This window comes from Neofelis nebulosa, chromosome 9 (assembly GCF_028018385.1).
Source record: "Neofelis nebulosa isolate mNeoNeb1 chromosome 9, mNeoNeb1.pri, whole genome shotgun sequence".
In the NCBI taxonomy this organism is placed as follows: Eukaryota; Metazoa; Chordata; class Mammalia; order Carnivora; family Felidae; genus Neofelis; species Neofelis nebulosa.
The window spans coordinates 19,194,744-19,222,067 of NC_080790.1; the positions used below are offsets into that span (position 1 = coordinate 19,194,744).

At 44.5% G+C, this 27,324-nt stretch overlaps 2 protein-coding genes and 1 long non-coding RNA gene across 5 annotated transcripts; 1 reads left to right on the forward strand and 2 right to left on the reverse strand.

The window, feature by feature from the left end:
- Positions 1-1,393: 1,393 nt before the first annotated feature.
- On the forward strand, positions 1,394-19,037 carry FKBP1B (FKBP prolyl isomerase 1B). Of its 3 annotated transcripts, none has more exons than XM_058682659.1 (4): positions 1,394-1,585; positions 5,872-5,919; positions 10,596-10,708; positions 18,344-19,037. In XM_058682659.1, exons 1-4 carry the CDS (start codon positions 1,549-1,551, stop codon positions 18,500-18,502), a joined length of 357 nt encoding a protein of 118 aa, XP_058538642.1. In that variant the 5' UTR covers positions 1,394-1,548; the 3' UTR covers positions 18,503-19,037. The 3 variants fall into 3 exon arrangements, with proteins under 3 accessions (XP_058538642.1, XP_058538643.1, XP_058538644.1); XM_058682660.1 differs by lacking the exon at positions 18,344-19,037 and adding an exon at positions 11,798-12,406; XM_058682661.1 differs by lacking the exon at positions 18,344-19,037 and adding an exon at positions 11,753-11,865.
- On the reverse strand, positions 16,467-27,207 carry SF3B6 (splicing factor 3b subunit 6). Its single transcript, XM_058682658.1, has 4 exons — positions 26,932-27,207; positions 23,601-23,719; positions 16,911-17,049; positions 16,467-16,741 (listed from the first exon to the last, which is right to left on the reverse strand). The coding sequence occupies exons 1-4, from the start codon at positions 26,959-26,961 to the stop codon at positions 16,652-16,654; spliced, it is 378 nt and encodes a 125-aa protein (XP_058538641.1). The 5' UTR covers positions 26,962-27,207; the 3' UTR covers positions 16,467-16,651.
- On the reverse strand, positions 19,076-22,848 carry LOC131484456 (uncharacterized). The gene is made up of 2 exons (XR_009248259.1): positions 20,994-22,848; positions 19,076-20,750 (listed from the first exon to the last, which is right to left on the reverse strand). It is a non-coding gene; the product is annotated as an uncharacterized LOC131484456 (long non-coding RNA).
- Positions 27,208-27,324: the final 117 nt, after the last annotated feature.

Consider the following 27,324-nt stretch of genomic DNA (forward strand, 5'->3'; position numbering starts at 1 on the left):
AACAATTTCTCCCTCAAGAAGGGTAGAGCCTTCCCTCACTTCTCGATTCTCTTAGTCTGAAAAGGGGTATAGGATCCCTAGAGTACGGTTTCTTAACTTTGGAGAGGAGATGGGGGTCAGGGGAATGGGAAGGTGTTGAGGACTTCTTTTAAAATGTGATAAAATCTCCCCAGAAAAATGTTCTTATCCGTACACAAAACATGGTGCATTCACTGAAGCCTGTCCATAGACCTGTCCTGTTCTACGCTTACTGGCCATAGCCCAGGGACCTAGTGTGACACCAGACTTTAGACCAGCTACACACCTGGAGACTCTGGGCCATGCCATGGAGCAGCCGATGGGGAATTTCAGATCCTGACCCTCATAGTACAGTTGACCGTCGTCTTTCTTGAACAAAACATCCAGTTTTGGTACTTCAGCGATGCTGATAACCTAAAATCTCTTACCTAAACACCTGGGGGAATGGGGGTGGGGCGGATGGAAGAAGAACACTTTCAGGGCCCACTCTGGCTGCCTTTACTCAGGTTTTTCTCCCCGTGCTTATATTCCAGTGCCATTTACTTTCACACTGATTTTTGGAACAATGAGTGAGAGAAAAATTAAAGTTCCATTCATTCTTCAAGCAAATGTTACCTCCTCCAAAGATATCTTTCCAGATTCCTGGGACTCTTTTGGGTAGAGGTGAAGGGTCTGGCGTGGAAGAGGAGCTTAAGTTGTAACTTATTCATTCATTCCACAGCAGGAATCAACCATGCTGTAACTAACTGTGTCCCCACCCGTCACAAATTTCGTTCTTTGACGACATGGATTCTACCTCAATTTAACTGTCATCAGCAGGGCGCAGTTCTTTGCCTCGAAAGGTGGGAACCTACCTGTGAGTGGGGCAGAACGAGGCGGGAAGCTTGAATGAGGATTGAGGGTGATTGGGGTAAGGTAATGATTGGTTTCCTCCCACCCTCCCCTCCCCCGCACCTCGCATCCCCAGATTGCTCCTGCAATCCCGGCAGCCAAACTAGAGTAGTAAGTACTTCTCAGGTGCTTCCATAACGTCCTGAACTCCAAGGCAGTGAGCGTTTCTACTTAAAGTGTTGGTTTAGTTGCCGGCTTTCCCCTAGTCTGTGGGACCGGGTTGACTCCCCAGAGCTTAGCACAGAGTAGATGCTAGGTAAATTTGTGTTGAACGGATGGATAGATAGATGGATAAATGGATGGATGGATAGATGGGTGGGTGGATGCGCGCGTGTCTCATGTCTCCCTCACCATCCTCCCCAGTTAACGACCCTTAGCCTGGCAAGCTCGGGAGCAGCCGCTTCAGGGTCCCTTCCCCCGGGCCCCGCCCTAGCCGACCCCACCTTTCCGCGCCGCTCCGCCCCGCCGCCCCCTTCCCCGTGGCCCCTCCCCGCGCAGGTCCCGACTCCCGCCGCACCTCCTCCGGCTCTGCAGTGGCGGCGGGGAGGCGAGTCGGAGAGCCAGCGGGGCCAGGGCCGGAGCCGAGCCGGGGTCGGGGCAGCAGCGGGGACCCTCGGAGGCGGGGCCAGTGGGACTGCGATGGGCGTGGAGATCGAGACCATCTCCCCGGGAGACGGTACCGGGCGGCCGAGCTGGGGGAGGAGGAAGGGTCCCGGGGCGGAGCCGGGCGGGCGGGGGTCTGATTCAGAGGTGGCGCGGAGGGTGCTGAATCCGAGGCGGGCATAGGATGAGGGCGGTGAGAGGAGATCCCAGGAAGGATTGTTGGGAATCTAGCAGACGATCCTCCACCATCCCCTTCCGCGCCGGCTCACCTAGGGGAACGAAGGCGGCGGCCAGGAGGCGGGGGTCTGCGGCCCGCCACCGCCCCGGGGGCCTCGGGCCGCCGCTGCCTCGGCTGGAACCTCTCGGTTATCCGCTACTGCTGGTTTCCCAGGGCAGGCTTTTAGTTCTGCTTTCCCTGCCCTGCTAGGTGAGCTCTGGAAACAGCTGGAAGGGTTCTCTTCTGTTTGGGGCAACCCTTTCCAATGCGCCCCCCTCCGGGCCTCCGGTCGGGCGGCCCCTGTGGGCTGGGCGGTGAGACGTTGTGGGGACCGAGCCAGTCTGGGAAGGAAGAAGCGCTCCCTCCGCCTCTGCATCTCGCTTTATCCTCCCCGCCCCACTCAGCCTCTCCAGCCATCCTGTACACTCCCATGGCTTTCATTACCGTCTGCAAACCGATGGCCTCCAAACTTAAGCCTCCAGCTCAGATCTCCGACCTGAGTTGAAGGTGGTCCATTTATCCAGCTGCTGCTCGACCTCTATCTGGATGTCCCACGGATACCTAATTCAGCAAGTCCAAAACAACTAACTCTCCTTGTCCTCCCCACTTCCAAGCGCTCCTCTGTATTGCCTTTTCCCTGTCCCCAGGACTGGCACCACTCACTTCCCCAAGCCAGACATCTCTTGTATAATTGGGTATGGATGTGCAAGGAATAGCCAGTTTTAAATTTTTTAAATGAAACTTAATCCAGTCCAGAGTCCCCATTTCTGCAGCAGAATTTGACAGACAAATTTCACGTGAGACATAACTGACAACCCCCACCTTCTCTAGGAAATGAGAGGACCTCAGGGTTCCAGGCCACCCTCCTCGTTAAAAGGCAGTGATTCCTAGATCCTAGCCACTACCCTGATCACCCATCAGGTACAGACTTCTTTGACCCAGCTGGGAACTATGGTGCTGGGTCCCAGGAGGCATCTCCCTGACACCTTGTCACACCCCAGGGCACTGTCATTGAGTTCTGCCAGGGGGCTGCAGGCCTCTTCTCCCTTCCGTGGTTTATAGTAGCTTTTAGAGTTATTTTGAGGGAGAGAGTGTGCACCCTCAGTGTGCACACACACAAGCTGAGGAGAGACAGAGAGACAGAGAATCCCAGGCAGGCTCCACCATGTTTGTGCAGAGCCAGATGCGAGGCTCCGTCTCAGGAACCCTGAGCTGAAATCAAGAGTTGGGCACTTAACCGACTGAGCCACCCAGGCACCCCGAGGGAGATTAGATTTTTAGAGAAAGCCTGAAAGAGCTTTGGCCTTCTACTTTTAACAGTCTAAATTCTTGAGCCAAGAAAGCACAGAAGGGCCAAACTACTGTACTGTTACATTGGGGACACCGTCTTGGTCGAGCCCCACACCAAGTCCTTTCAAGTCCTTCTGCTGAAAATTTCTGGGTTCCATCCCTGTAGCCCCTGCCCTGGTTCAGGCCAACATCACCTCTCACTTGGATTTCCGCATATCCTCTAAACTGGGCTCACCACCTTCAGTCTCACCTCTCTGCTTTCCATCTGGCCTCCCTAACTCACCACCTATTTTTCACACCGTAGCCTGTGGACTCTTTAAAATGCATATGTGACTGTTCTGTCCCATTCTGCTCCTCACCCTCCCCACCCCCCGCTTCGTGTTTTAATGAATCTTCCATCTCCTTCTGCAGACAGATGGTAGTCCGGCTGAGTCTTACCTTCCACACCAGAGCCTCATCTCTTCCTACCAGTAGCAACCCCCACTACCACCATTTCCCCTAGCTTTAGCAGGCTGCCTGCAAATTTGTTAAACACGCCAGTCATTCTGCAAATATTTATTGAACGTGTACTATGTAGTTGGGGTTAGAGCGGTGAGCCAGACAGGGATCCCACTATAGCTCGATTCTAGGCCTTTGAACATGTTGTTCACTCTTCCCAGATTATCTCCCTTTACTTCCTCTGGCAAACTGCTTATCTTCTAAGACTCAGTTGAACCATGATCTCCTCTCAGATGCTTTCCCTGACTCCCATAGAGTCCTCTACATGTTGGCTCACTTGTTAGCTTCCCAAATGCTTTGTTACCCAGGCTTGTGGCCTGGTAAATTCCACCCAGATTTATAGCTCCAGTACAGATAACTCCATCTGCCTATTGCAACATAAACTCAGATAGAGTTTATGTCTCTCTAAGATAGAGAGATGTCTAATAGGCATCTCAAAATTGGCAACTGCTCGGGGCGCCTGGGTGGCTCAGTCGGCTTCGGCTCAGGTCATGATCTTGCGGTTTGTGAGTTCCAGCCCCGCGTTGGCTCTGTGCTGACAGCTCAGAGCCTGGAGTCTGCTTCTGCTTCCGTGTCTCCCTCTCTCTCTGCCCCTCCCCTGTTCATGCTCCGTCTCTTAATAATAAATAAACGTTAAAAATATATATTTTTTTAAATTGCCAACTGTTCAAATCTGCTCCTCCCCAGTCTTCCCCACCTGGAATTAGTTCCACTCTCCATCCAGTTCCCCAAACTGAAGACCCAAGTGTTGTACTCGATGTCTCCCTCTCCCTCATCCCAGACCCATCTCCACTCCATTAGTGTACCCTGTCAGTCCCGCTTCCCAAATATATCTATTTTGCTCTCTTCTCTGCTGCCACCACGTTAATTCAAGCCATAATTGATTTCCTGTCTGGATTATTGAAACAGGCACCTAATCGTCCATCCTACACACAGCAGTCAGAGTGATCTTATAAAATCTTAATTCAGATTATGTCATTCTCTTGCTTAAAACCCTCCAGTGGCTTCCTGTTGCACTTAGAATTAAATCCGGCTCTGCAATGCTGGGCATGATCTGGCTTTTTCCCACTTGCTTCCTTCTCCCTCTCTTCTTTCCAGGCACCAGGCCTCCTTTCTATTCTGCAAATGCTCCAGTCCTTTCCTGCCCCAATGTTTGTGCCCTTGGAGCTCCCTCTTCCTGCAGTGCTTTCCCCAGCATTTTGCTCATCCTTCAAGATTCAGTCCAAATGTCACCTTTTCTGAGAAGCCATCCTGAACCACCCTTTCTAAAATGGTCTGTCCATTGTATCTCTCTTTAACTCATCATTGTGTTTATTTCATTTAAAGAATTATCATAATCTAGAGTTGTCTTGTTTATTTGTGTATTGTTTTGTTTCACCCCATTAGAATGTAAACTCCAAAGAAGTTGGGATCTTGTCTCTATGGTTTACTGCTGTGTCCCTGAAATCAGGCCCAGGCTTTGCATATAGTAGATACTCTGTAAATATTTGTGAATGATTATGCTTATTAATCCTTGGTTGCAGTCATCCTCCTCCATTGTAATCTATTATTTATGGATCTGTTTCCCTAACTTCACCATGAGTTCATAGGTTGCTCTGTGTTTTTGGAATCTAGTCCATAGTAGGCTGTCAGTAAATGTTTGTGGAATGGGGGCACCTGGGTGGCTCAGTCAGTTAAGTGTCCAACTCTTGGTTTTGGCTCAGGTCATGATCTCACAGTTCATGAGCTTGAGCCCCGTGTCGGGCTCTGTGCTGACGGCATGTAGCCTGCTTGGGATCCCCGCACTCTCTGCTCCTACCTCACTTATTCTCTCTGTCTCTCTCTCAAAATAAATAAATAAACTTAAAAAAATGTTTGTGGAATGGATGAAGGAAAGTAAAAGGAATGATCAAAGAAAAGAAAATAATGGGGTGCCTGGGTGGCTCAGTTGGTTAAGTATCTGACTTCGGCTCAGGTTATGATCTTATGGCTCCTGCATTCAAGCCCCTAGTCGGACTCTGTGCTGACAGCTCAGAGCCCGGAGCCTGCTTTGGATTCTGTGTCTCCGTCTCTCTCTCTCTGCCCCACCCCTGCTCGCGCTCTGTCTCTCTCTCTCAAAAATAAATAAACATTCTTTAAAAATTTTAAGAAAGGAAGATAGAAAGGAGAGAGCATAGTTGAGGAACCCAAGGGAATAAAGTTCAAATCAAATAAAAAGCCTCATACAAGGCACAGAGCCAGAACTAGAGCTGTGGGCATCTCCATGGTATGGAGGGGAATGTGGGTCAGAGCTCTGGGTCATAGTCACATCTGAATGTCCCAAGTGACTTTTTCCAATGCCCTATTCATTCATCTGCCTTCATGTCTCCTTGCAGGAAGGACATTCCCCAAGAAGGGACAGACGTGTGTGGTGCACTACACAGGTAGGCTTTGCTCCCTCAGCCTTCATCCAGACCTGCCTCTCCCAAGGGAGGTCTCTCCTCTGCTACTCCTCTCTAGAAGTATCTGCTCCCTAGATCAAGCCTAAAGCCCAAGGTAGCGAAGTCTCCCTGTGACCAGTTGTCCCCTACTTCTCGAGCCAGCCTTGTGGGCATGGGAAAGGGGGCTTGCAAGGTTACCCCTTCCCCATTTGTACCAGCAGGAGCCATCTGTGGAGCCAGCCTCTAATTGGGCCAAGCACCTCCATTCCCTTCCCTCCATTGTGGGCAGGGTGGAGCCTGGCCCTCCTTGTTCTGTCTGATATTTAGAAATCCCTTCTTGAAGCTCTGAGAGCCCTGATCTTCCCTGCAGGCTCCCTTTTCCTCCTACAATATTATTAGAGAAGGGGAGGGTGACTTCCTCAGCATTTCCTTTCTTTTTTCAGAAATAGATTGTTCAATTCAGCGTGCTGTTATTGAGCACCTACTGTGTGCAAGATGCTGTGTGGGCACTGGGGACACAAAGGTGAAAAGGCAGGATTCCTTCCTTCTTTGGGGCTGTGGGGAGTGGCAGAGCCAAGTCATCCAGAGGCTCTGCTGCAGTGTGACAGCTGGGGCAACAGCAGTGCCTGTCTCAGGGCACTGTGGGACTTGCAGGAGAGCCCCACATCTCTGCAGACCCCTCTTGGATGCTCTGTATTGGAAGGTCAGGTGGGCTGAGGAACATTCTAGATGGAGCTCCTGAGGACTGCTGGCAGGAAGACAAGCAGGTATTTGTTCCAAGAGAAGTGAATGCTCTGCCTTGTGACCTGCTTCCCAATGTGGCAAAGTTGGTGACAGCCACTTAGCAGACGGCAAGGCCAGTTTAATTCCTAGGACGTATTCAGATGGGGCCATTTTTAGCAGTTCTCTGGGCCAGTGTGAAGTGCCAGGTTAATTCTAGGCAGACGGTGTGGGTATTTCTCAACAGCTGTGTTGCCAGTGGCTGGCGTCAGTGAGCTAGAGCTGTGTGTTATCTCCCTGTGACTGGCCTAATTACCATGAGTCCCCTGGGGCCTCTGACCTGTGTAATTGATTTATCTGTTCTACATGTTGTAGACAGACCAGTGCTTATCAAGTTACTAAAACCACAACATCCTTTTGCAAAGACTTTTCAGAGTAGATACAGGGAGCAGGCCATGTGCATTAAACACTAGCATCAGCCAAGAGTGTGGGGAGGGACCGTCTCATCAAACCCAGCAGGAGATTATAGGGGACTTTTTGGTAAACTTTTTAATTAAAAATAAATACAGTAGAGGACATAAATCTAAGATGTACAGCTCAATGGAATTTTTCGAAGTGATCACACTTACATAACCACCACCCAGATCGACATGTACATTTCCAGCACCCCCTGGCATCTCCCTCCTGCCTCCTCCCAGTCATTACACCTCCCTGAAGGTAACCAGCATTCATACTTTTGTCCCCATCGATTGGCTAGGCCTGTTATTGAATACCATATAAATGGAATCACAGAGTATGTACTCTTTTGTGTTTGGCTTATTTCACTCAATACTATGTCTGTGAGATTTGTCCAGAGTCATTGGTTCTTTTTTATTCCCCTACAGTTCATCATATGAATGTACCACAATTTACCTTTTCTAGAATTGATGAACACTTGGGTTTCTGACAGTTTTTGGCTGTTATGAATACTGTTGCTTTGAACAGTCTTGTAGGTGTCTTTTGGTGCACGTATGTACACATTTTGTTTAGATATATACCCTGAAGTGGAGTTATTTGGGCATAGGGTTGTACATATCCTCTGCTTTAACAGATACTGCCAAACAGCTTCTCAAAGTAGTTGTGCCAATTTCCACTGCCACCAGCCATGTAGGAAGGCTCCAGTTCCCCTGCATCCTCATCGACATATGCCATTATCACCTTTTTGTTTTGTTTTTGGCCCACTCGGGTGGGTGCCCAGTGTATCTCATTGTGGTTTTGATTTGCATTGCCCTGATGACTAATGAAGTTGAGTACCTTTTCATGTGCTTACTGGCCATTCGAATATCCTCTTTAGTCTGCTCGAGTTTTGTCCAGTTATAAAAATTAGGTTGGATGCCTTTTACTTACTGATTTAAAGGAGTTTTTTTTACATATTCTGAATATGAGTCTTTTGTTGGTTATACTGATTCCAGTCACCTCCCATGCCAAGGCTTGTCTTTTCACTCTCTCAATGGCATTTTTTGAACAGAAGTTCTTAATTTTAATGAAGTCCTACGTATCAATCTTTTCCTTTATAGTTAGTACTTCTGTGTTCAGCTCAGAAGTCTTTGTCTATTCCTAGGTCATGAAGATATTCTTCTGTTTATTATCGTGTAGAAGCCTTATTATTTTATTTTTCATACTTACATCTGTGATTTATCTGGAATTTTTTTGTGTGTGCATAAAGTAGGGCTCAAGGTTAATTTTCTCCATATGATATATAGTTGATCCAGCAACAGCAATTGAAAAAAATATATCCTTTATCTGTTGCATTGCTGTGACACCTTTGTCAAATCAAGTAACCGTATAGATGTTGGTCTGTTTCTAGGCTGAATTGTTTTGGCTGAACTTGTAGCTATAGATAACTGTATCTGGTCTGAAGTATATGAAATCTGAAGAAATTGGGGAATGAGGAAGTCAATTATCAAATGGAGTGTGTGTGTGTGTGTGTGTGTGTGTGTGTGTGTGTGTGTGTTTATCCATATGTGTATATGTCCAAGTATATGTCTGTGTAATTATATGTAGATTTGTGGATCTAAATATTTTCTTAGCATCTGTTTGAGCATCAGGGTTTTTCTTCTGAATGTGTGTGCTTAGGTGCCCATGAGCACATGTGAACATCTATGTGTATTGGAGTATCTTAGCAACCTGTGTGTATGCGTGAGTTTTTGTAAGACCTCCTTAGTAAAGGGTTTTCTCCTTTGCCTGATTTAATACCCAGGGCAAGAGTCCAATTTATTCTACCTAGAAAGTAGGAAAATAATACTCTCCCTTGTATATATTTAAATTGTAGGAACTAGAAGACGTGGAATCATGGACGCGCAGACATTAAGCTTGTTCCGACCGCCCATGTTAAACATGGCATATCTGAAGCCATGAGAAAGGGAGTGATTTGTCTAACTTCACACAATGAGTTAGTGCCAAAATGAAGTCAGTATCCAGTCTCTGAACTTACAGGCCAGATCTTTCTCTGGTCCCAAATTGGCTTTTGTCATGGTCTGTGGGCTGCAGAAAGAAATCATGGAAGAGCATTGTTTACAGGCCTGACCTTTGAACTAGTCACCGATAAGAACTAAAAATACCAAAACAGCTCTTGAGGGACACCTGACTGGCTCAGTTGGTGGAGCACGTGGCTCTTGATCGCAGGATTGTGAGCTCAAACCTTACATTGGGTCCAGAGATTGCTTAAACAAATAAACTTTAAAAAGAGAGAAAGATACAGTTCTCGAGCCTTAGACAGCTGGAATGAGACAATATTTGTACATCAGGGATGACACCTGGCTAAGGGAGGCTGCAGACTGTTAGAGACAGCACTGGGGTGTTCCAGATTCAAACAGGCCCTTTTTATGGGGTGTGGGGGCCACCATTGACTGGCTGGGTCACCTTACTCTGTTCATTGCAGGGGGGTGGCGGGGATGATGTAGCCTTTGTTTTTTTGTTTTGTTTTGTTTTTTATGAGCAGGGGAGAGGGGCAAAGGGAGAGAGAGAATCTTTTATTTTTTTAAGTTTATTTATTTATTATTTCTGAGAGGGAGAGAGAATGCACACAAGTGAGGGAGGGACAGAAGGAGAGAGGGAGACACAGAATCCAAAGCAGGCTCCAGGCTCTGAGCTGTCAGCACAGAGCCCAACACAGGGCGAGATCATGGCCTGAGCCAAAGTCCAACGCTTAGCAACTGACTGAGCCATGCACGCGCCGATGATGTGGCCTTTGGGTTTTGCATGTTGGGGGAAAACAGGTGAGGACTCAACATGAGGCAGAAACATCCTTAGGCTGAGGAAGTAGCACAGAAAAAGTTGTAAAGTGCAGAGGTGTTTGAGAAAGGTATATTTGAGAGGTATTTGGGAAAGGTATTTGAGAAAGGTGTGACCTGAATAAGACATGGGAGGAAGGAAAGGAAGAGGAGAGCAGAGAGAGGGTTATCAGACAGGCAGTAGCTAGATCTTGAAGTGCCTGTGCCCAGTGTAGGCATTTGGATTCTGCCACAGGGAGCTATTGACAAGAGGATATTGCTATCCCTTTAAGCAAGAGAGTAATATGATCAGATACATGTTTATGAAAGACCGTCATTCTGGGTACCGAGTGGAGACTGGAAAGGAGGAGTGAGAGTGGAGAGAAAGACCAGTTAGAGGGTGTTCCTGTGCACAAGTGAGACATGATGGTGACTTGGTGTGGTCCCAGGGTGGTGGCAGTAGAAATGGAGCGTGTAGAACGTAGGTAGATTGCAAAGACATGTAGGACTAAGTGATAGGCCATATTGAGGGGGTGGGTAAGGCAGAGTGAGGTATCTGGGTTTCTTGCTTGGGCAACAGGACGGGCAGGGAGATCTGAAGAGGCGCAGGTTTGTACAGAATAGGAATTCCATTTTAGACATGGGGACCCAGAATGGGGTGTTAACTCATGGCCACAGCTCTTTTCCACCCTATTCTTGCTTTCACAGGAATGCTCCAAAATGGGAAGAAATTTGATTCATCCAGAGACAGAAACAAACCTTTCAAGTTCAGAATTGGCAAACAGGAAGTCATCAAGGGTTTTGAAGAGGGTGCAGCCCAGGTAGGATGAGGATCCTCATTAGGGGGGATTTGAGGAGTTGGAGTCTGGGCTCGGTACACTGCCCCTGCCCTATCACAGACCGCCACTGCTTTGACTCTACTGCTACGGCATGGTGACGCCATCTAGGTTCAGCCACTGGCTTTGTGCCCCCACTCCTTCCCTTTCATTGCCAGCATGACTTTAAGTCACTGGGGCTCTCATTCCAAGCACATCCCTGTGGGCTTGCTCAGAACTAGCTACGAGCTACCAGCTGTCTGGGACTGAGGCAGCTAGAGAGTTGGGGGGCGGGGAGGGGGGTGGTGAGCCAAGGTATTTTTTTTTTTAACTTAAAAAAGTAATTTCCGACCTTGCAAAAATATCACGGAAATAGTTCCCGTATATTCTTTACCCAAATGTTAACAGTTTACATAACCATGGTAAAACGATCCCATTATGTTAATTTGTGATCAATTACACATTAACATTGATGCAGTACTGTTAACCAATACATTCAAATGTTTGAGTTGGTTATTAAAATTTTTAGATCTGTTTATTCAAATTTCACCATTTGTCCGACCAATGCCAGACGTTCTTGATGACTGCTGTGTGGAGCCCTGGTTCACACTCTTCTCCCTCGGTCTGTGAAGTCATATGGTGCTTTTAGTGTAGGTCTCTTAGCCCTCGCCTCCTTGCGGTGGCCTCTGATTGCTTAACGTCTTTAATGGACTGCTTCTCTTACCTCCTCGATTGTGTACGTGTACATGTGCTGTTTATACACCCTCTTTAGGTTCTTTTGGAAGGGGGTGAGGAACAATTAGGAATACCTTGAAGTGTTCAGGCCATGCGCTAAATGAATAACCAGCAGTGGTTGTCAGATGAATGAATTTGGGACTACTTTGTGGAAGTTAGTGCCCCACAGCGAAGTCTCTGCTAGTCTGAGACAGAATCCAAATTCTGCATCACTTCAGTGTGCCACACAGAAAATTCATCTCAGATCTTCAGGGTTATCAGGAGGATAGTTTGGGAAAATGCCATAGCTATCTTACTTTTTTCTTTTAAATCAAGCTGGGTCCTCTTTCTCCTCTCCCCATCTGCCCCCATCCCTGCTAGATGAGCTTGGGGCAGAGGGCGAAGCTGACCTGCACCCCCGATGTGGCGTATGGAGCCACGGGCCACCCTGGTGTCATCCCTCCCAATGCCACCCTCATCTTTGACGTGGAGCTGCTCAACTTAGAGTGAAGGCGGGAAGGAGCTCGAAGTGGCTGGAGATGGCTGCTGCCCACCCTCCTAGCCTGCTCTGCCACTGGGACGGCTCCTCCTGCTTGGGGCTCTTGATCAGCGCGCTAACCTCACTGCCCCGCGGCATTATCCATTCTCTGCCCAAGTTGCTCTGTATGTGTTCGTCATTGTTCACGCGCATCTTTGCTTAAGGAAACTTCGGTTGCAAATCAAAACATTTCAGGTTGTGCATTTTGCGTGATGCATGCAGTAGCCATTTCTGATCGCAGAACACAGATTTCTTGTTCGCACAATCTACACTGCCTTACTTAAGCCAGACACACAAGGTGCTCAGACATGAAATGTACATGGTATACACAGAGGGACTTGAGCCAGTTACCTTTGCTGTTACTTTCTCACTTAGAAGTTCTGTTGGCTGCTGACTTACACAATGTCCTCTTTGGAAATGATATGTAAAATAAAGGCTCTGTGCTTGACAAATTCCTGTCCATCCTTATTGTAGGAAGGAAGTGCTTTAAGGAATGCATAAGCCAGTTGCCCTTGGGAAAGAGTGGAAAGGAGACTTCCAAGTAGCCAGGAATGATAATAAACATAATAGCTATGATGTGAGTATTTGTACATGCCGGGCCTTGTTCTGTATATATATTTTTTTTTAATTAAAAAAAAAATGTTTATTTATTTTTGAGAGAGACAGAGACAGAATGCGAGTGGGTTAGGGGCAGAGAGAGAGGGAGACACAGAATCCAAAGCAGGCTCCAGGCTCTGAGCTGTCAGCACAGAGCCAGACGCGGGGCTCGAACTCCCGAGCTGTGAGATCATGACCTGAGCCGAAGTCGGACGCTCAACCGACTGAGCCACCCAGGTGCCCTGATATATTTTTAAATACAGTTGCCACCAACCCTCTAAAAAGCACTACAGGGTAAGTATTAACTTGCCCTCACCTCACAGGCTCAGAATTCTTCTCTGAATAACTAAAGGAATATATCGTGTTCAAACTGCTAGCAGTCCAGCATAGGATTTGAGCACTTTATGTGACCTTGCAATGTCTGTCTGTTTGGACTTAGAGGAGTTCCCGACCCAGATGGAAAAACACTCACTGTGCACCTGAACAAATGAAGGGTGTGTTAGGTCTTGGAGCCATACACTAACTCACACTGGGAAGTTACTTTTGAAAGGAATGTGTGATTCTGAGCTTGTTTTTGTATTTACTGCTTAGTTTCATCTAGATTTGCCCTCCCATTGGGGAATTACTTTGGAGTAGAATGTAGGATTCTGAACTTGTTTTCACATATACTGCTTATTTTCATCTGTATTTACTGTAACTTGTGGAAATTCCCACTTATTGCTGGTGGGTTGTGTGTTTGTCAAAGGAGCCTGGGGCAATGTGGTTAGATTTTTCTTTTGACACAGGTGAGGAAAGCTCTTAGCCATAGTCAGGGTTATTCTGTCAGGACTTGGAATTAAGATTGAGGAGAGGCTGAGAAGTTAGCAGTACTTACGGAGAAAATGAAGTGAGAAAGGGACTGCTTTACTTTTTTAAGTTTATTTATTTATTTGTGAGAGAGAGAGACAGAGAGAGAGTGTGTGTGAGAGTGGGGCAGGCACAGCGAGAGAGGGAGGCAGAAGATCTGAAGCAGGCTCTGTGCCAACAGCAGAGAGCCCGACATGGGGCTTGAACTCACAAACTGTGAGATCATGACCTGAGCCAAAGGCAGACACTTAACCAACTGAACCACTCAGGTTCCCTGGGGTTGCTTTGTTTTTAATCACCCAGTCTCTGGACTCACTTCTGTTACAGGAGCAGACCAGAGGGTGCTGTACTCCTTCCTTTCGAGTATCGTTGTTCCTCACTTTCCTTGACGACACAAATGTCTGATAATTTCTCAGAACTTAGCCTTTGAGACATACTCATGTTTTCTGCTGTGACACCCGGAGAATAAAATTTAAAATGGCACCAAAGACCATTTCAGGTGTCCACTCTGGAGTCGTATAAGGTCTCAGAGTATTCAGAGCCTAGGTGATAATGAGAGACACCCACTAAGGGAACAAAAACAAACCAACCAATGCAAGTAACTACTGGCTAGCACCTGAAAAGGATACATTAGGCTTTGCAGGCCTTGCTTTCCTGGCGCTCTTAAAAGATGATGCAGAAAATGATGAGACACCATGCTAATGAGTTTGGACATTGTCCTGTGAAAGCCACTGAAAGTTGTTCAGCAGGAGTGGTGATGAGATCCATGTCATACCAGTTATTTTCAAATTCTTTGTCAACACTTTATCTATTCGTACAAAATCTTTCTCAGAAACTCAAAATTTAACCTGGGTAGACACAAAGTAACTCTAGCAGCTCTTACGCATTCATAAGAAAACGCATATGAGCATGCACGTACACGTGCAGGAACACAATCATCCCTTGTGCTTTTTTATAATTTATTTTGAGACAGAGAAAGTGCATGTGGAGGGGACAGGCAGAGAGAGCGAGTGAGAGAATCCCAAGCAGGCTCCACGCTGTCAGCGCAGAGCCTGACACTGGGCTCGATCTCACGAACCGCAAAATCCCGATCTGAGTTGGGACCAAGAGTCGGACGCTTACCTGACTGAGCCATCCAGGCGCCCCACCCCTTGCACTCTTAAAAGCAGTTTGAAAAGCTGAGCCTTCAATGCCTGGTGCAGTGGACTGATTTTAAGTATATCCTCAGCATCAAAGCACACACAGACCTGGCAGAGTAGGTGCTCAATATTTATCTACAGAATTCAAGTTCTTATAACTTAACTGGGACAGGCCACAAAATTGCCAAATAACTGGAATTTTTAAAACTCTTAGCCGTAGGTCATGAAATTCAGCTAACAGATAGACTAATCCAAATGATGGACTGGCCATCATTGTCAATAGAAGCAATTTTCCCTGGTTATTAACTTAAAACAACTGCCCTCGAGGCAAGCCAGTCTGCCATGTAGACACAAGCACACTGTAAGTCTGTTTTCCCCTTACCAAAAAGCCTTTAATGTTATTTATTTTTATGAGAGAGAGAGAGAGCACGCAAGATGGGGAGGGGCAGAGACAGAGGGAGACAGCTGATCTGAAGTGGGTTCCAGAGTCCAATATGGGGCTCAAATTCATGAACTGTAAGATCATGGCCTGAGCTGGTCAGATGCTTAACCAACTGAGCCACCCAGGCTCCCACCAAAAAGCCTTTTAGAAAATTATTTTACATTAGTAAATACCTAAAGGGGCACCATGCATTACTCAAATTATAAGGAATTCATAAAAGCATTCATAAGAAAATTAAAGCTATGGCTCCTTTGTGATCTCCCTGCCCTTCTTAGAAATAATTCTTTCTCCTCTTTTATAGTGCTTTCAAAAAGCACTGACTTATTAGTAATTAAAAACAAGGGTAATTTCTTCATTTTCAATAGTAGGCTTTGGCAAGACAGTACCCAAAGTTTAAAACAGCATATTTTCTTAAAGCTAAATGCATTTAAAAGTAAAGTAGATACTATTATACATTTAAATGATTCAGCATTTATACCCTTCAAACTGATCTGGGGTTATAGTTATATCCAAAACAATCGGTCCACATTTTTCCATTTGGCCATGCCTAAACTATAAAGAGAAAATTATAGTTATCTTCCAAGCTGCCAAGCTGTGGTGAATGTAAAACCATACAATTTCCATACTGTGGGAGCATATAAGAACAAGCATTAAATACTCCATTTATGGCAAAGATATACTATGAGGGAAGGTCCAAGATATTTACAGACACTTGTTAACCAAAGGGAAAGACTACACAATACAGTCTTAGACATGTAACAACCAACACCACTACCCAAGAAGCTCACCCTCAGATCTCTAACAATGTGCTGTCACCTGAATGGCCATTTATAGAACTGACTTCTGTTTCAAGGACAGGGTACCCATATTGACAAAGGTGTTAACTGCAAAGCAAGTATTATTCAAATGTATTGGCGTGGTTAATACTGGTTGATGTTACAGCAACTTTTTATGTAAGCATTTTATTCATTCAACCAACACAATGAGCTTTGGTTTCCTTACCTGCAAAATGGAGATACCTATCTTCACTGAGTTGTTAACATTCAATAAATGACAGCACTGTAGAAATTTCCCACGATGGTTAAGCACTGGGCTGGACACCAGAGGCATTAAGAATACAGAAAAGTCTCTGCTCTAAAGAAGCTTGGTCTGGGGGTACCTGGGTGGCTCAGTCGGTTAAGCATCTGACTTCTGCTCAGGTCATGATCTCATAGTTCGTGGGTTCAAGCCCCACGTCAGGCTCTGGGCTGACAGCTCAGAGCCTGGAGCCTGCTTCAGATTCTGTGTCTCCCTCCCTCCCTCCCTCTCTCTCTTTCTCTTGCCCCTCTCCCACTTGTGCTCTCCCTCTGTCTCAAAAATAAATAAACATTAAGAAAAAAAGCTTGGTATCTATGACCACCTACCATCAAACAATTCTTGATACGGTTCAACTACGGATTTGTCTTTTTTCTGGGATCAAATAAGAGGGGAAATTTCCAGACAAAACACTGACATGTTTTACAAAAAGCTACAAGTTTATTCACATAACATATTCTAACAGGTATCAAAGTTTCAAGCAGGTTGTTTTGAATCTCAATTAAGAAATCACAACATTCAGTATTAATTTAAAAACAAAAAAAGGGTGATGGTGGTTATTCATGGGTTTTAGTCCAAAATGAAAATGCAGAAAACGCTTATTTTGGTGGATCTGTGTTGATGCCGTATTTCTCCTTGAGAAGCTTCAACTGTTCTTCCTTCTTTTTTGTGTCCATCTTCTGAAATGCCTGAAAATGTGGTAAGCACCAAAGTTAACTTACTGACGTGTAGGTGAAATGAATTTCACCAATAGCACTAGCCAGAAAAGAACACACAGTACACTCTACCCACCCGCCCCACGGTACACTAATTCTTACATGGGCTCCCCGGGTGATGAGGACAGTGACTAATACTTACCCTGTTGGCATTATAGTACAAAACCACCAGGTATCTGTTACAAACATTGAATCCTGAAAGGTGATCACATGCATTTTTGGCATCAAAGATGTCTTCATAGACCACATAAGCTGTTCCTCTGGTTTCAGGTGTGTTCCCCCTGCAGCATGAAATCAGACTTAATTAAAATACACATTTACCCGAGTTAGGAAGGACAACGGGTCTGAGGTTGGTGTCGAGAATAACTACCATGACTTCCAGTCTTTGACAAAACCTCAGATGTGAAGCCTTCTGGCCAAGCACCTGTGATTTCATATGTGAGAGCATTCCCTGGGGGTTGTGGCTTTCTTTAAGTTTGCTATGGCCAAACCAAGAAAGAAGGATATGGAGATTTCTACACAAATTACGATTCCATGAAAGATTTTAAAGGGACGAAGAAGACTGGGATCTTGCAGAGTGCAAAGTGATTTTAGAATATAAAGAATTTCTTTGGGTTGAGTTCCATGGAGTTTTGTCACTGACCTGTGTTCCTGGACTATGAAACATGAATACTGGGCTATCGAATAGTTTCTCTTTATAAATAAACTAATAAATACTGTGGGGAAAAAAATTAACCAGAGCATTGATAGCTGAATAACAACTGTCTTTTAAACCACTAACCAGAGAAGATTAAGGAGAGTAAGTTGAAGTTTTAAGTATTTTGAGATCAACCTGAACACCATTAGAGGAAATAAACATTATAGATAGGTATGCTGGATAAGCCTACTATTTCTTGAATTGAGGTAATTTTTGTTTTGTTTTTAAGTAAAACAGCTACAGGTTGAACTTGCTGTGTCGGGACTACTGCTGCAGCTACCAAAGAACCAGCTTGAAACTGTCACAGTCTTCCGTGTACACTGTTCCAGTCTTTCTTACTTCCCATACTAAGAACCAGTTCCCAGTCTCCAGCTGAAAAGTACCGTACTTAGGGGTGATGGCTCCTATTAGTCAGTCATCAAAGTCTAGAATGAGGTTTTTCTTAGTGTGCATTTACGCAGCAGAAGGAAAACTTAAGTTATTTACCACACTATTACCCTGTTACTAGTCCCTTGTTTCTAAAGATTTTGATTTTTTATCTCACTATTAGTTTCAATACTCCCAAGACAAGCCCGTCTCCATGTTTCTGAGCAGTATTCTACTAAGGTTTACCAAATCCATAAAAATAAAACCTATTTTGTGTCTGTAGAGCGGGGTGGGGTTGGAGGGAAGCCCCTACCAAGATGGCAAAATTATGCTATCTAGGAAAACAGACAGCCATTAATCCTTTATGGCTGGGAAAGGATGTTCTCTAATGTCGCATTAACGTGGCTTCTCCCGCTTAGAAGATTCACTCACTGCCTTTCTAAAATGCGGTAGTCAGCTCCCAGCTTTTCATACATACGTTAATAATGTATGCACTTTCATGCATTACACAGCCCTGTCTGGCTCGGGAGAAGGGCTCGGCTTTGGCAGAGACCAGAGGGAGGGCGTGTGCTTATGGCTGGGATTATCTGCCTGCCAGAGGAGAATGCTGGAAGGTCACTGGGAGTGGAAGCTGGACCTTGCTCATGGATTCGGAGCTGCTGCTTGTGTAAGTTTTCCTTGCCACCTCCTCTCTTCACCTCACCAGCTTCCTTCGGCGGGGAGAAAGGGAAGTGTGAAGAGCAACAAACTGCAGGCAGCAGATGGCCATGTGCTTGTCAGTGGGGGCAGTGGGCACAGGTCCCACTCAGCTTATGCTCCCAGTGTGATAAAGATGGACCCTTCCATCTGTGTTCTAGCCACCCAGTGCCAACTGTGGAATAAGGTTTAAGACTGTGGGCTGCCTCTCCGTCTGCCATAGTCCCTGCAGAGGGTCAAGAAAAGGTAGCAGGCCATGGGAAGGGGAGGTACCTCTTTAAATGTGACCTAGGATGTGGCTACAGTCTTGGGCCCCGGTCACAGTTTATGCTTCCTATAAAAGGGTTAGGAAGAGATACAGGGTGCTGGGGCGGTGGGAGGGTGCCGGTGTCACTGAATGCTTACAGGCTGTCAGGCTACAGAGGGATTTTGTAATAGTCCTTACTCTCTGGGGATAGTCTAACAACTTTTGGACCTCTTTAAGTTTTCTTTTTTTTAAGTTTATTTATTTTGAGAGAGAGAGAGAGAGAGAGAGAGAGAGAGAGAGAGAGAGAGAGAGAGAGAGAGAGAGAGACACGAGAGAGAGAATCCTAAGCAGGCTCTGCACTGTCAGCGCAGAGTCTGACGTGGGGCTCAAACTCACATAAACTCATGCGAGATCAAGGCCTGAGCAGAAATCAAGAGTCAGAGGTTTAACCAACTGAGCCACCAGGGTGCCCCTGGACCTTTTTAAAACAAATTTGTTTGTTTGTTTATTTAAGTAATCTCTACAACCAATGTGCAAAATCACATGCTCTTCCTACTGAGCCAGACAGGTGCTCCAACTTTTCACTTCTAATTTTTAACAATGCATTAGCTGGGGGGGATCAATGCATTAGCTATGAAAGTTGGGGAATACCCAAAGAAAAAAACACTGCTCCAAAGATTTTGCCAAAATGTCTATTTTTCCTTTGGAATAAAACATAAAAAAACCTTAATATTTTAGTTCTTGCTAACTGGGCAAAGAAGACCTTATATTTCATTTTACTCTCACACCATGCACCCAACAAGTGCTAATGAGCATTTGAAAAGTGGAGGTCTACTTTCTCCCACATATTCTCTCATACATCCTTTCTCCTGGAAGCTAAAAAACAAAACAAAACAAAACAAAACAAAAGCATCTCTTCCTCTCACATCTTAGGAACTAGAATAGGGATGGGCACTAACCCCATTTTAAAGATTCTCATCTCAAGTGTCCCAGCTCCTAATTAACAACCTAGTATCTTAACCATATTGTAACTTTGATTTTTAAAAGTATGTACTTATACCTACTGTAGGGTAGGCACTGAGCCAACATTATTCTCTTGATTGGTGGTAAATCTTAGAGTAGGAATAAGAAAACCTAATCATGTGACAATCTCTCTTGAGCTTCGGTTGCTTCATGTGTCAAATAACGTTATCAGGCTGTATCACCTGCCCTACACCTTACACATTTTAATAATCGAAAAAGGTAAAAGGTATGAAAGAGCTTTAAAAAGTTCAAAGCACCAGGAGCACCTGGGTGGCTCAGTCAGTTAAGCATCCAGCTTCAGCTGAGGACATGATCTAGAGGTTCACGAGTTAAAGCCCAGCATCAGGTTCTCTGCTGTCAGCACAGAGCTCTCTTCAGATCCTGTCTCCACCCCTTCCCCGCTCACGCTCTCTCTCCCTCTCTCAAAAATGAACATTAAAAATTTTTTCAAAAAAATAGAAGAGAAGCAGTAAAAAGTTCAAAGCACCAAGTGTCTGCTATATACCAGGTAGGCTGATCAATCATCCTAGTCTGCCCAAGACTGTCCAGATTTTGGCACTGAAAGTCCACATCCCAGAAACCATGGTCCTGGGCAAACTGGGAAGGTTGGTCACCCTGGTGCTAGGTGCCAAATATGTGATAAAGCATGAACACAGCTAGGGAACAGAAAAACATCTGTTTCTTAATCTATTAATTTAGACCCAAGTTCCTGCACACCAAACTTTTATGAATTTATTCAACAAATATATATTGTGTTCTTGGGGTGCCTAGATGGCTCAGCTGGTTAAGCGTTGGACTCTTTGATTTCAGCTCAAGTCACGATCTCACTGTTCGTGAGTTTGAGCCCCACATCACGCTCTGTGCTGACAGCATGCAGCCTGCTTGGGATTGTCTCCCTCTCTCTTTGCCCCTCCTCCCCTTGCTCTCTCTCAAAAAAATAAATACAGGGGCGCCTGGGTGGCTCAGTCGGTTGGGCAGCCGACTTCGGCTCAGGTCATGATCTCGCGGTCCGTGAGTTCAAGCCCCGCGTCGGGCTCTGTGCTGACAGCTCAGAGCCTGGAGCCTGTTTCGGATTCTGTATCTCCCTCTCTCTGACCCTCCCCTGTTCATGCTTTGTCTCTCTCTGTCTCAAAAATAAAATAAACGTTAAAAAAAAAAATTAAAAAAAAAAAATAAATAAATAAATACAAATTTACAAAATATATACTGTGTTCTTTCTGTATGACAGGCACTGGAAATATAATAGTGAAAAAGACAAGCATCATCCCTCCCTTCAAGGACCTTTATTCAAGTGGGAGAAAGATAAAGAAATAATTACAGACAAGAAATCTTATTAAGGAAGCAGACGGAGATGAATGGGAGGACAGGGGATTACTTAAAGCTAGGGTGGTCAGGGTAAACCTCTCTGAGAAGGTGACGATGAGGCTGAGACCTGAAGAATGAGGAGCCAGACAGGAGATGAGCCAGGTGACAATCATTCCAGATGGAGGGAGCAGAGTACAAAGGCCCTGAGCTACTGTGCAGCCTTCTATACATGCCACTGCTTAATTATCTGTCCTTTTACCTTGGATTTCTGAAACTCTCTCTAATCTCACTGTGGACCATCAATACATTTTATAACACTTTCAAAGTCAAGTACAACCACTTACTATATTATTCATTTACTTAGATAACTGGGGTGTTTAACATGAATCAGGCACAACAGCTGTCAACACAAAATGAAAAGAATATATATGGTACCTGCCCTAGGAGCTCACAGGCTGGCAGGAGACCAGGAAATACACAGACAACAACAAAATCACCTGTTAGGAGATGTTCACAGAAGGTGCTGTGGAGCATAGAGAGGGGTGGCTAACACACACGAGAAGGAAATACTCCATGACAAAGTGCTTTCACAGGAATGATCTGATTTGATCCTTACTAGAATTCCTTTAAGAACACAGGTTAGGAAGATTGTGTTTCATTAAGTAATTGAAGCTCAGAGGGGTTAAATATTTTGCCCAGTTATATGCAACTAGCAAATGTCCAGTTAGTATCTGAACTTAGGTCTTACAACCAATTCAGTAAATTTATCATACTGCCTCCATGTTAAAAACTGAAAGGCACTAGATTACCTTACATGTGAGGGTACAGAAAACCAAAAAGTGGGACACCTTGTCCAGGGTCACAGGGCCTGAAGCAGAATCTTGTTTCCTGACCTCCAAGTCAGGGGATCTTCTGTATGACATTCTTGTATGTCTAGGACAGGGTTTCTTAACCTAGGTTTCATGTACCCCCTGAAATCATATGCAAAATTTTGTATTCTTCTGTAGAAAGGGTCCAAAGCTTTCACCAAATATCCAGAGGACTGAGACTTCCTAAAGAGAATGGCTAGTCTATAACACTTCATTTCTATCCCTACTTGAGTACCAATGATGATGTATTGCTAGCACTTGGTTTACTTTCTGGAGGGACAGTGATCATTTCAAAGGACAGTCCTCAAGATCTCAAAGAGTTCTTAAAAAAAAAAAAAAAAAGAAAGAAAGGAAAGAAAAAAATCTCATAGAATGTTAAAAGCCAAGAAGAAGCTCTCAGGTCATTAAGGAAATTTATTAAGGAAGAGATAGTCAAGGGTGCCTGGCTGGCTCAGTCGGGGAGGAGCATGAGACTCTTGATATAAGGATCATGCTGAGTGTACAGATTACTAAAAAATAAAGAAATAAACTTAAGGAAAAAAATAAAAAGAAATCCTTCCAAATGGACTCTTAGGTAAGTAGAATGTCAGTGGCTATGAATCTGAGTAGTGTCAATATTCAGTTTAGAATCAGAAGTTTTATCACTAAATAGCTGTGTGAATCTAGAAAGGTACTTGTACTCTGTGGGCCTCAAAATAGTCTCACCTGTGAAACAGAGTATCAACTCCACACAGGGCTGTAGTACTGGTCATGGAAATAAAAGCACCTGTTACAATAAATGGCATTTTGTAGATGTTCAATAAATACCATTTGAAGATATGAACACCAATTTTTAGATTAAAACACGAATTCATGTTGCAATTATTCTCCCCTCTTTTATTTTTTATTTATTTTTTATTTTTTTATTTAAAAAAAAAACTTTTTTTTAACGTTTATTTATTTTTGAGACAGAGAGAGACAGAGCATGAATGGGGGAGGGTCAGAGAGAGGGAGACACAGAATCTGAAGCAGGCTCCAGGCTCTGAGCTGTCAGCACAGAGCCTGACGCGGGACTTGAACTCATAGACGGCGAGATCATGACCTGAGCCTAAGTCGGCCGCTTAACCGACTGAGCCACCCAGGCGCCCCGATTCTCCCCTCTTTTAAATCTTCAATAGAAAAAAATAAATAAATTTCAACAGAAAGCTATAGCTGAAAAAGAAAAAAGAGCTGTAGTTGAAAAAAAAATCATTTTTTTCAGTTACTTGTTACTTATTCAGAAATTCTGAGTAAAGGAGACACCAAAGCAAATTAGAGTTAATGGACATAAAAAAACAAGAGTATTGTATCTGACTTTACAAATAATAGTTACGCTATTATGTTAGTTCTTTCTTTTCCCATCCATTCCCCTGAAACCATTCATTACTGCTTCAAGCCTTCTCTAATTTCACTACTATCCTTGGCTCTCACTGAGCTGGATCAGGAGGGTCTCATGTTTTTCCATACAAAATAAATAAATAAATAAATAAATTTCTCAGATTCCAATCTATTTAGTCTCTAGGCTCTTGGTTAGACCCTGTTGTCAGCTACAATTGAGATTATACAATCATTTTCCTGAAATGACATTTCAAAAGTCTCAGTAAGACTCACACTCGAATTTGACGAATAGGTCCATATTTTCCAAATATATCATACATTTCTTCAGCTGTGATTTTGTACGGCAAATTTCTTATGTATAAAATCCGATTTACTTCAGGTGGAAGTCGAATCTAAAATGAGAAATATGTACTATTATTGTAATCAGGGGCAGGAGTGCTACCACCTAAAATAAACTTCTCATAATTATAAATTCTCACAGTAAAACAAAAACAAAGACACAACAAAAAAACATAATAGTCAAGAATAAGAATTATTAAAAAAATAATAAGAATTATAATCTGAAATTATTTTCTGAAAATAGCATGCTTTTCAGAAAATCAACTGGGCTCTCGTTTTAGGGAGTACGCTTTCAGGCAGTGCAGTTAAACACGGATTTCCAACCTCATTTAAAAGTCGACAATGCCTTAGACACATAGGGGAATGAAGGGAACTCTTCCTGTTTCTTACACAATAAAACTCCCACTGATGACCCTTAATCTGGTCTTTTTAAGAACCTGTTACAGGGGCGCCTGGGTGGCTCAGTCGGTTGAGCGTCCGACTTCAGCTCAGGTCACGATCTCGCGGTCCGTGAGTTCGAGCCCCACATTGGGCTCTGGGCTGATGGCTCAGAGCCTGGAGCCTGCTTCCGATTCTGTGTCTCCCTCTCTCTCTGCCCCTCCCCCGTTCATGCTCTGTCTCTCTCTGTCTCAAAAATAAATAAACGTAAAAAAAAAAAAATTAAAAAAAAAAAAAGAACCTGTTACATTAATGATATCTTCTCCCTCTTGAATTTAGTGTTCCCTTCACTATTACCTTCTTCTATTCCTCCAATGAGCAGCTGCTTATCTCCTGCCAACTGTTACACAAAACTAAATACTTATTTGGATTCCTCGTTGTTCATTCATCAATATTTACTGAGCACCTTCCTTTTGTATATACCAGGCTAGGTATTAGGATTAAACAGTGAAGGAAAAAAGACAAGGTTTCTGCCTTCCCTGAACTTATTAGCTCTCTACTTATTATCCTATTTTGGTTTTTTTCCCCTCTCAGTCAAGCATCTGGAAAGATAAAGTTTATACTCACTACTTCATATTCTTTCCTTCACTGATACTCATCAACGTACCACAACCTAGCTTCCACCCCAGCACTATGACGAAATGCTCTTATTCACTAAGACCTTTTCACTGCAGTGTTCAATTCTCATCACACTTAACTTCTCTGAGGCTTCTGACACTGTTGACTATTACTTTCTTGACAACAATGACACTATTTCCTTGGCTTCCCCCAACTGTCTGGCTAGTTCTTCTCATTCTTGTCATTAACATATGCTCTTCAACAGAATTTTACTTTTAGACTTTTCTTTTTTTTAAGTTTATTTTATTTATTTATGGGGGGGTGGTGGCAGAGAGAGAGGGAGAGAGAATTGCAAGCAGGCTCCGCACTATCAGCATAGAGCCCCTGAACCACGAGGTCACGACCTGAAATGAAATCAAGTCGAACACTTAACCGACTCAGCCACCCGGGCGCCCCCAGACTTTTCTTTACCTTTGTATACTGTCCTTAAGTCCACATTCTCTTTGGTCTCTTAACGACAACACATGGTTTCCACAGTAAGTGGATGACTCTTCAATATAAATCTCCCATCCAGAGTTCACTCCTGTGTTATTAACATATTCAACTACACACTGGATATTAATTTGCTCAAAACTATTAAGCTGGCAACTATTTCAGACATTAAACTAAGTGCTGTATAAAAGGGAAAAGAGGAGGGGCACTGGGTGGCTCAACTGGTTAAGCAGTGGACTTTGGCTCAGGTCATGCTCTCAAGGTTCATGAGTTCAAACCCCACATCAGGCTCTCTGCTGTCAGCACAGAGGCTGCTTTGGATCCTGTCTCCTCTCTCTGCCCCTCCCGTGCTGGTTCCCTTCTCTCTCTCTCTCTCTAAATAAATAAATAAACTTAAAAAAAAAGAAAGAAAGAAAAAGAAGATACTTCTTCCTTGCCCTCAAACTAGTAGTAGTGACAAATGGTCAACAATAAGTATAATAAAGTTTTAGACTTAAAATTCAAGACTGCCTTCAAATAGACAATCAGCACTGCCAATTATAATACACGTCTCTAGTACATCTGCTTTCTCACTCTGTAAGACACTGTATCACACTTACTCTTTTCTCCTCAAGCCTTACCACCACCACTCCTTCTAACATCTGAGTTGGGCGGTAACCTCTTCCTTGCCCATCTCAGGAGATGATCTTGGCTCTTCCTTATTGAAAAAATATATGACTAAATGGTAAGTACCTTATAGTCATATCACTAAACCCATCAATCTAAATTCATCCATATCCACCCCTCTCCCTCTCATTACTATGCCAAACTTCATCTATTCAAAACCTTAACTCCTGAACTTACTTCATCTTTCTCCCACATCATCAGTTTCCCCCACACTACTGAGTCATTCTCTCTGGCATGCAAATACACCTCGTATCACACATCTTGAAAGAGAGAAGATATCAACCATCATCCAATCTCTCTGCTTCCTATTGACATGAAAACTTGTGGAAACAGCTGTCTCCATTTTCTTAACTTTCATCCTCTTTTCATCCCACTGCGACCAACTTTTCATCCGCTAAGATGATCATCAAGGTTACCAAAATTCTGCATCTCACCATATCTAATTATGTCTTCATTACACTATATCTCTCAGCCTTATGGCTGACCTACCATCCCCCTGGGACTATTTTTCTTAGGTTCCCATATAACACCCCATTCTTTAACAGAATGTAAACAGAAGAACACTTTTATTCACTGTTGTATCCACAATGTGTAGACTATGTCAGGCACAAAGTAGGTATTCAATAAATATAACTTCTCAGTTGTCTCTTATCTCGCAGTTTTGGTATATAGTCGGTGCTCAAAAACACTGAGTTAAAACATTAATCAAGGATCCACAAAGCTCCATGACTTGAGGAGAATCCCAGGCTCTGGTTGCCTGTGAGCTATTAGGTTATTTACTGGAGACTCGTCTGTGCTTTTGACTTTTGGGTGAAGATCCTGTCGTCAGTTCGCAGGTGCAGATCAAGCAACAAAGGCTGTAGGATTAACACTATCGCTGACACCAGAATAAGAGACCGAGAGAACTCTCAAAAGGAGTGGACGCGGAAACGTGGCTCAGGGAGCCTATCCGTAAGGATGGGGCTAAGATGGAACGCCCAATGATAAGATAGCAAATTGTGGGCTACCCTGGCCCGGGGACCGAGGAAGGGCAAGATACACAGCGCCACGCAGTTGAGAAAGTCCAACAGCGAAGTCCTCCCCCTCTTTGGCAGAAGGCCCCGATACTCACGTTCGCCCTCTTGGCCGCTTGCATCGCCATCTTGGCGGGCTGATAAGGTTACCGCAGCAGACACTGGAATTCCTCCGGACACCCCCGGAGCTGCTCTGCAAGACCCCAACACCGCGTCAAACGCAGGACATCAACATCCACCACCGGAAGCTCTAAAACACGCCGGAATATCGCCGTCTCAACGCCGAGACGTGCTTACGTAATATCCCCTTTCGAAAAGACTCCGGGGCAAAACGAGCCTGAGATGACAAAGAGGCGGGGCGGGTAGTTGAAAGGTGAGGATTCAAGACGGGGCTGAGCTGTGCACCGGAAGGGGCGGGGCCTGGACTTAAGAAGGGGAGGTGTTCCTGTTACGGCAGCCCTGAGAAAAGGAAGCTGGCCGGAGGGTGCGGG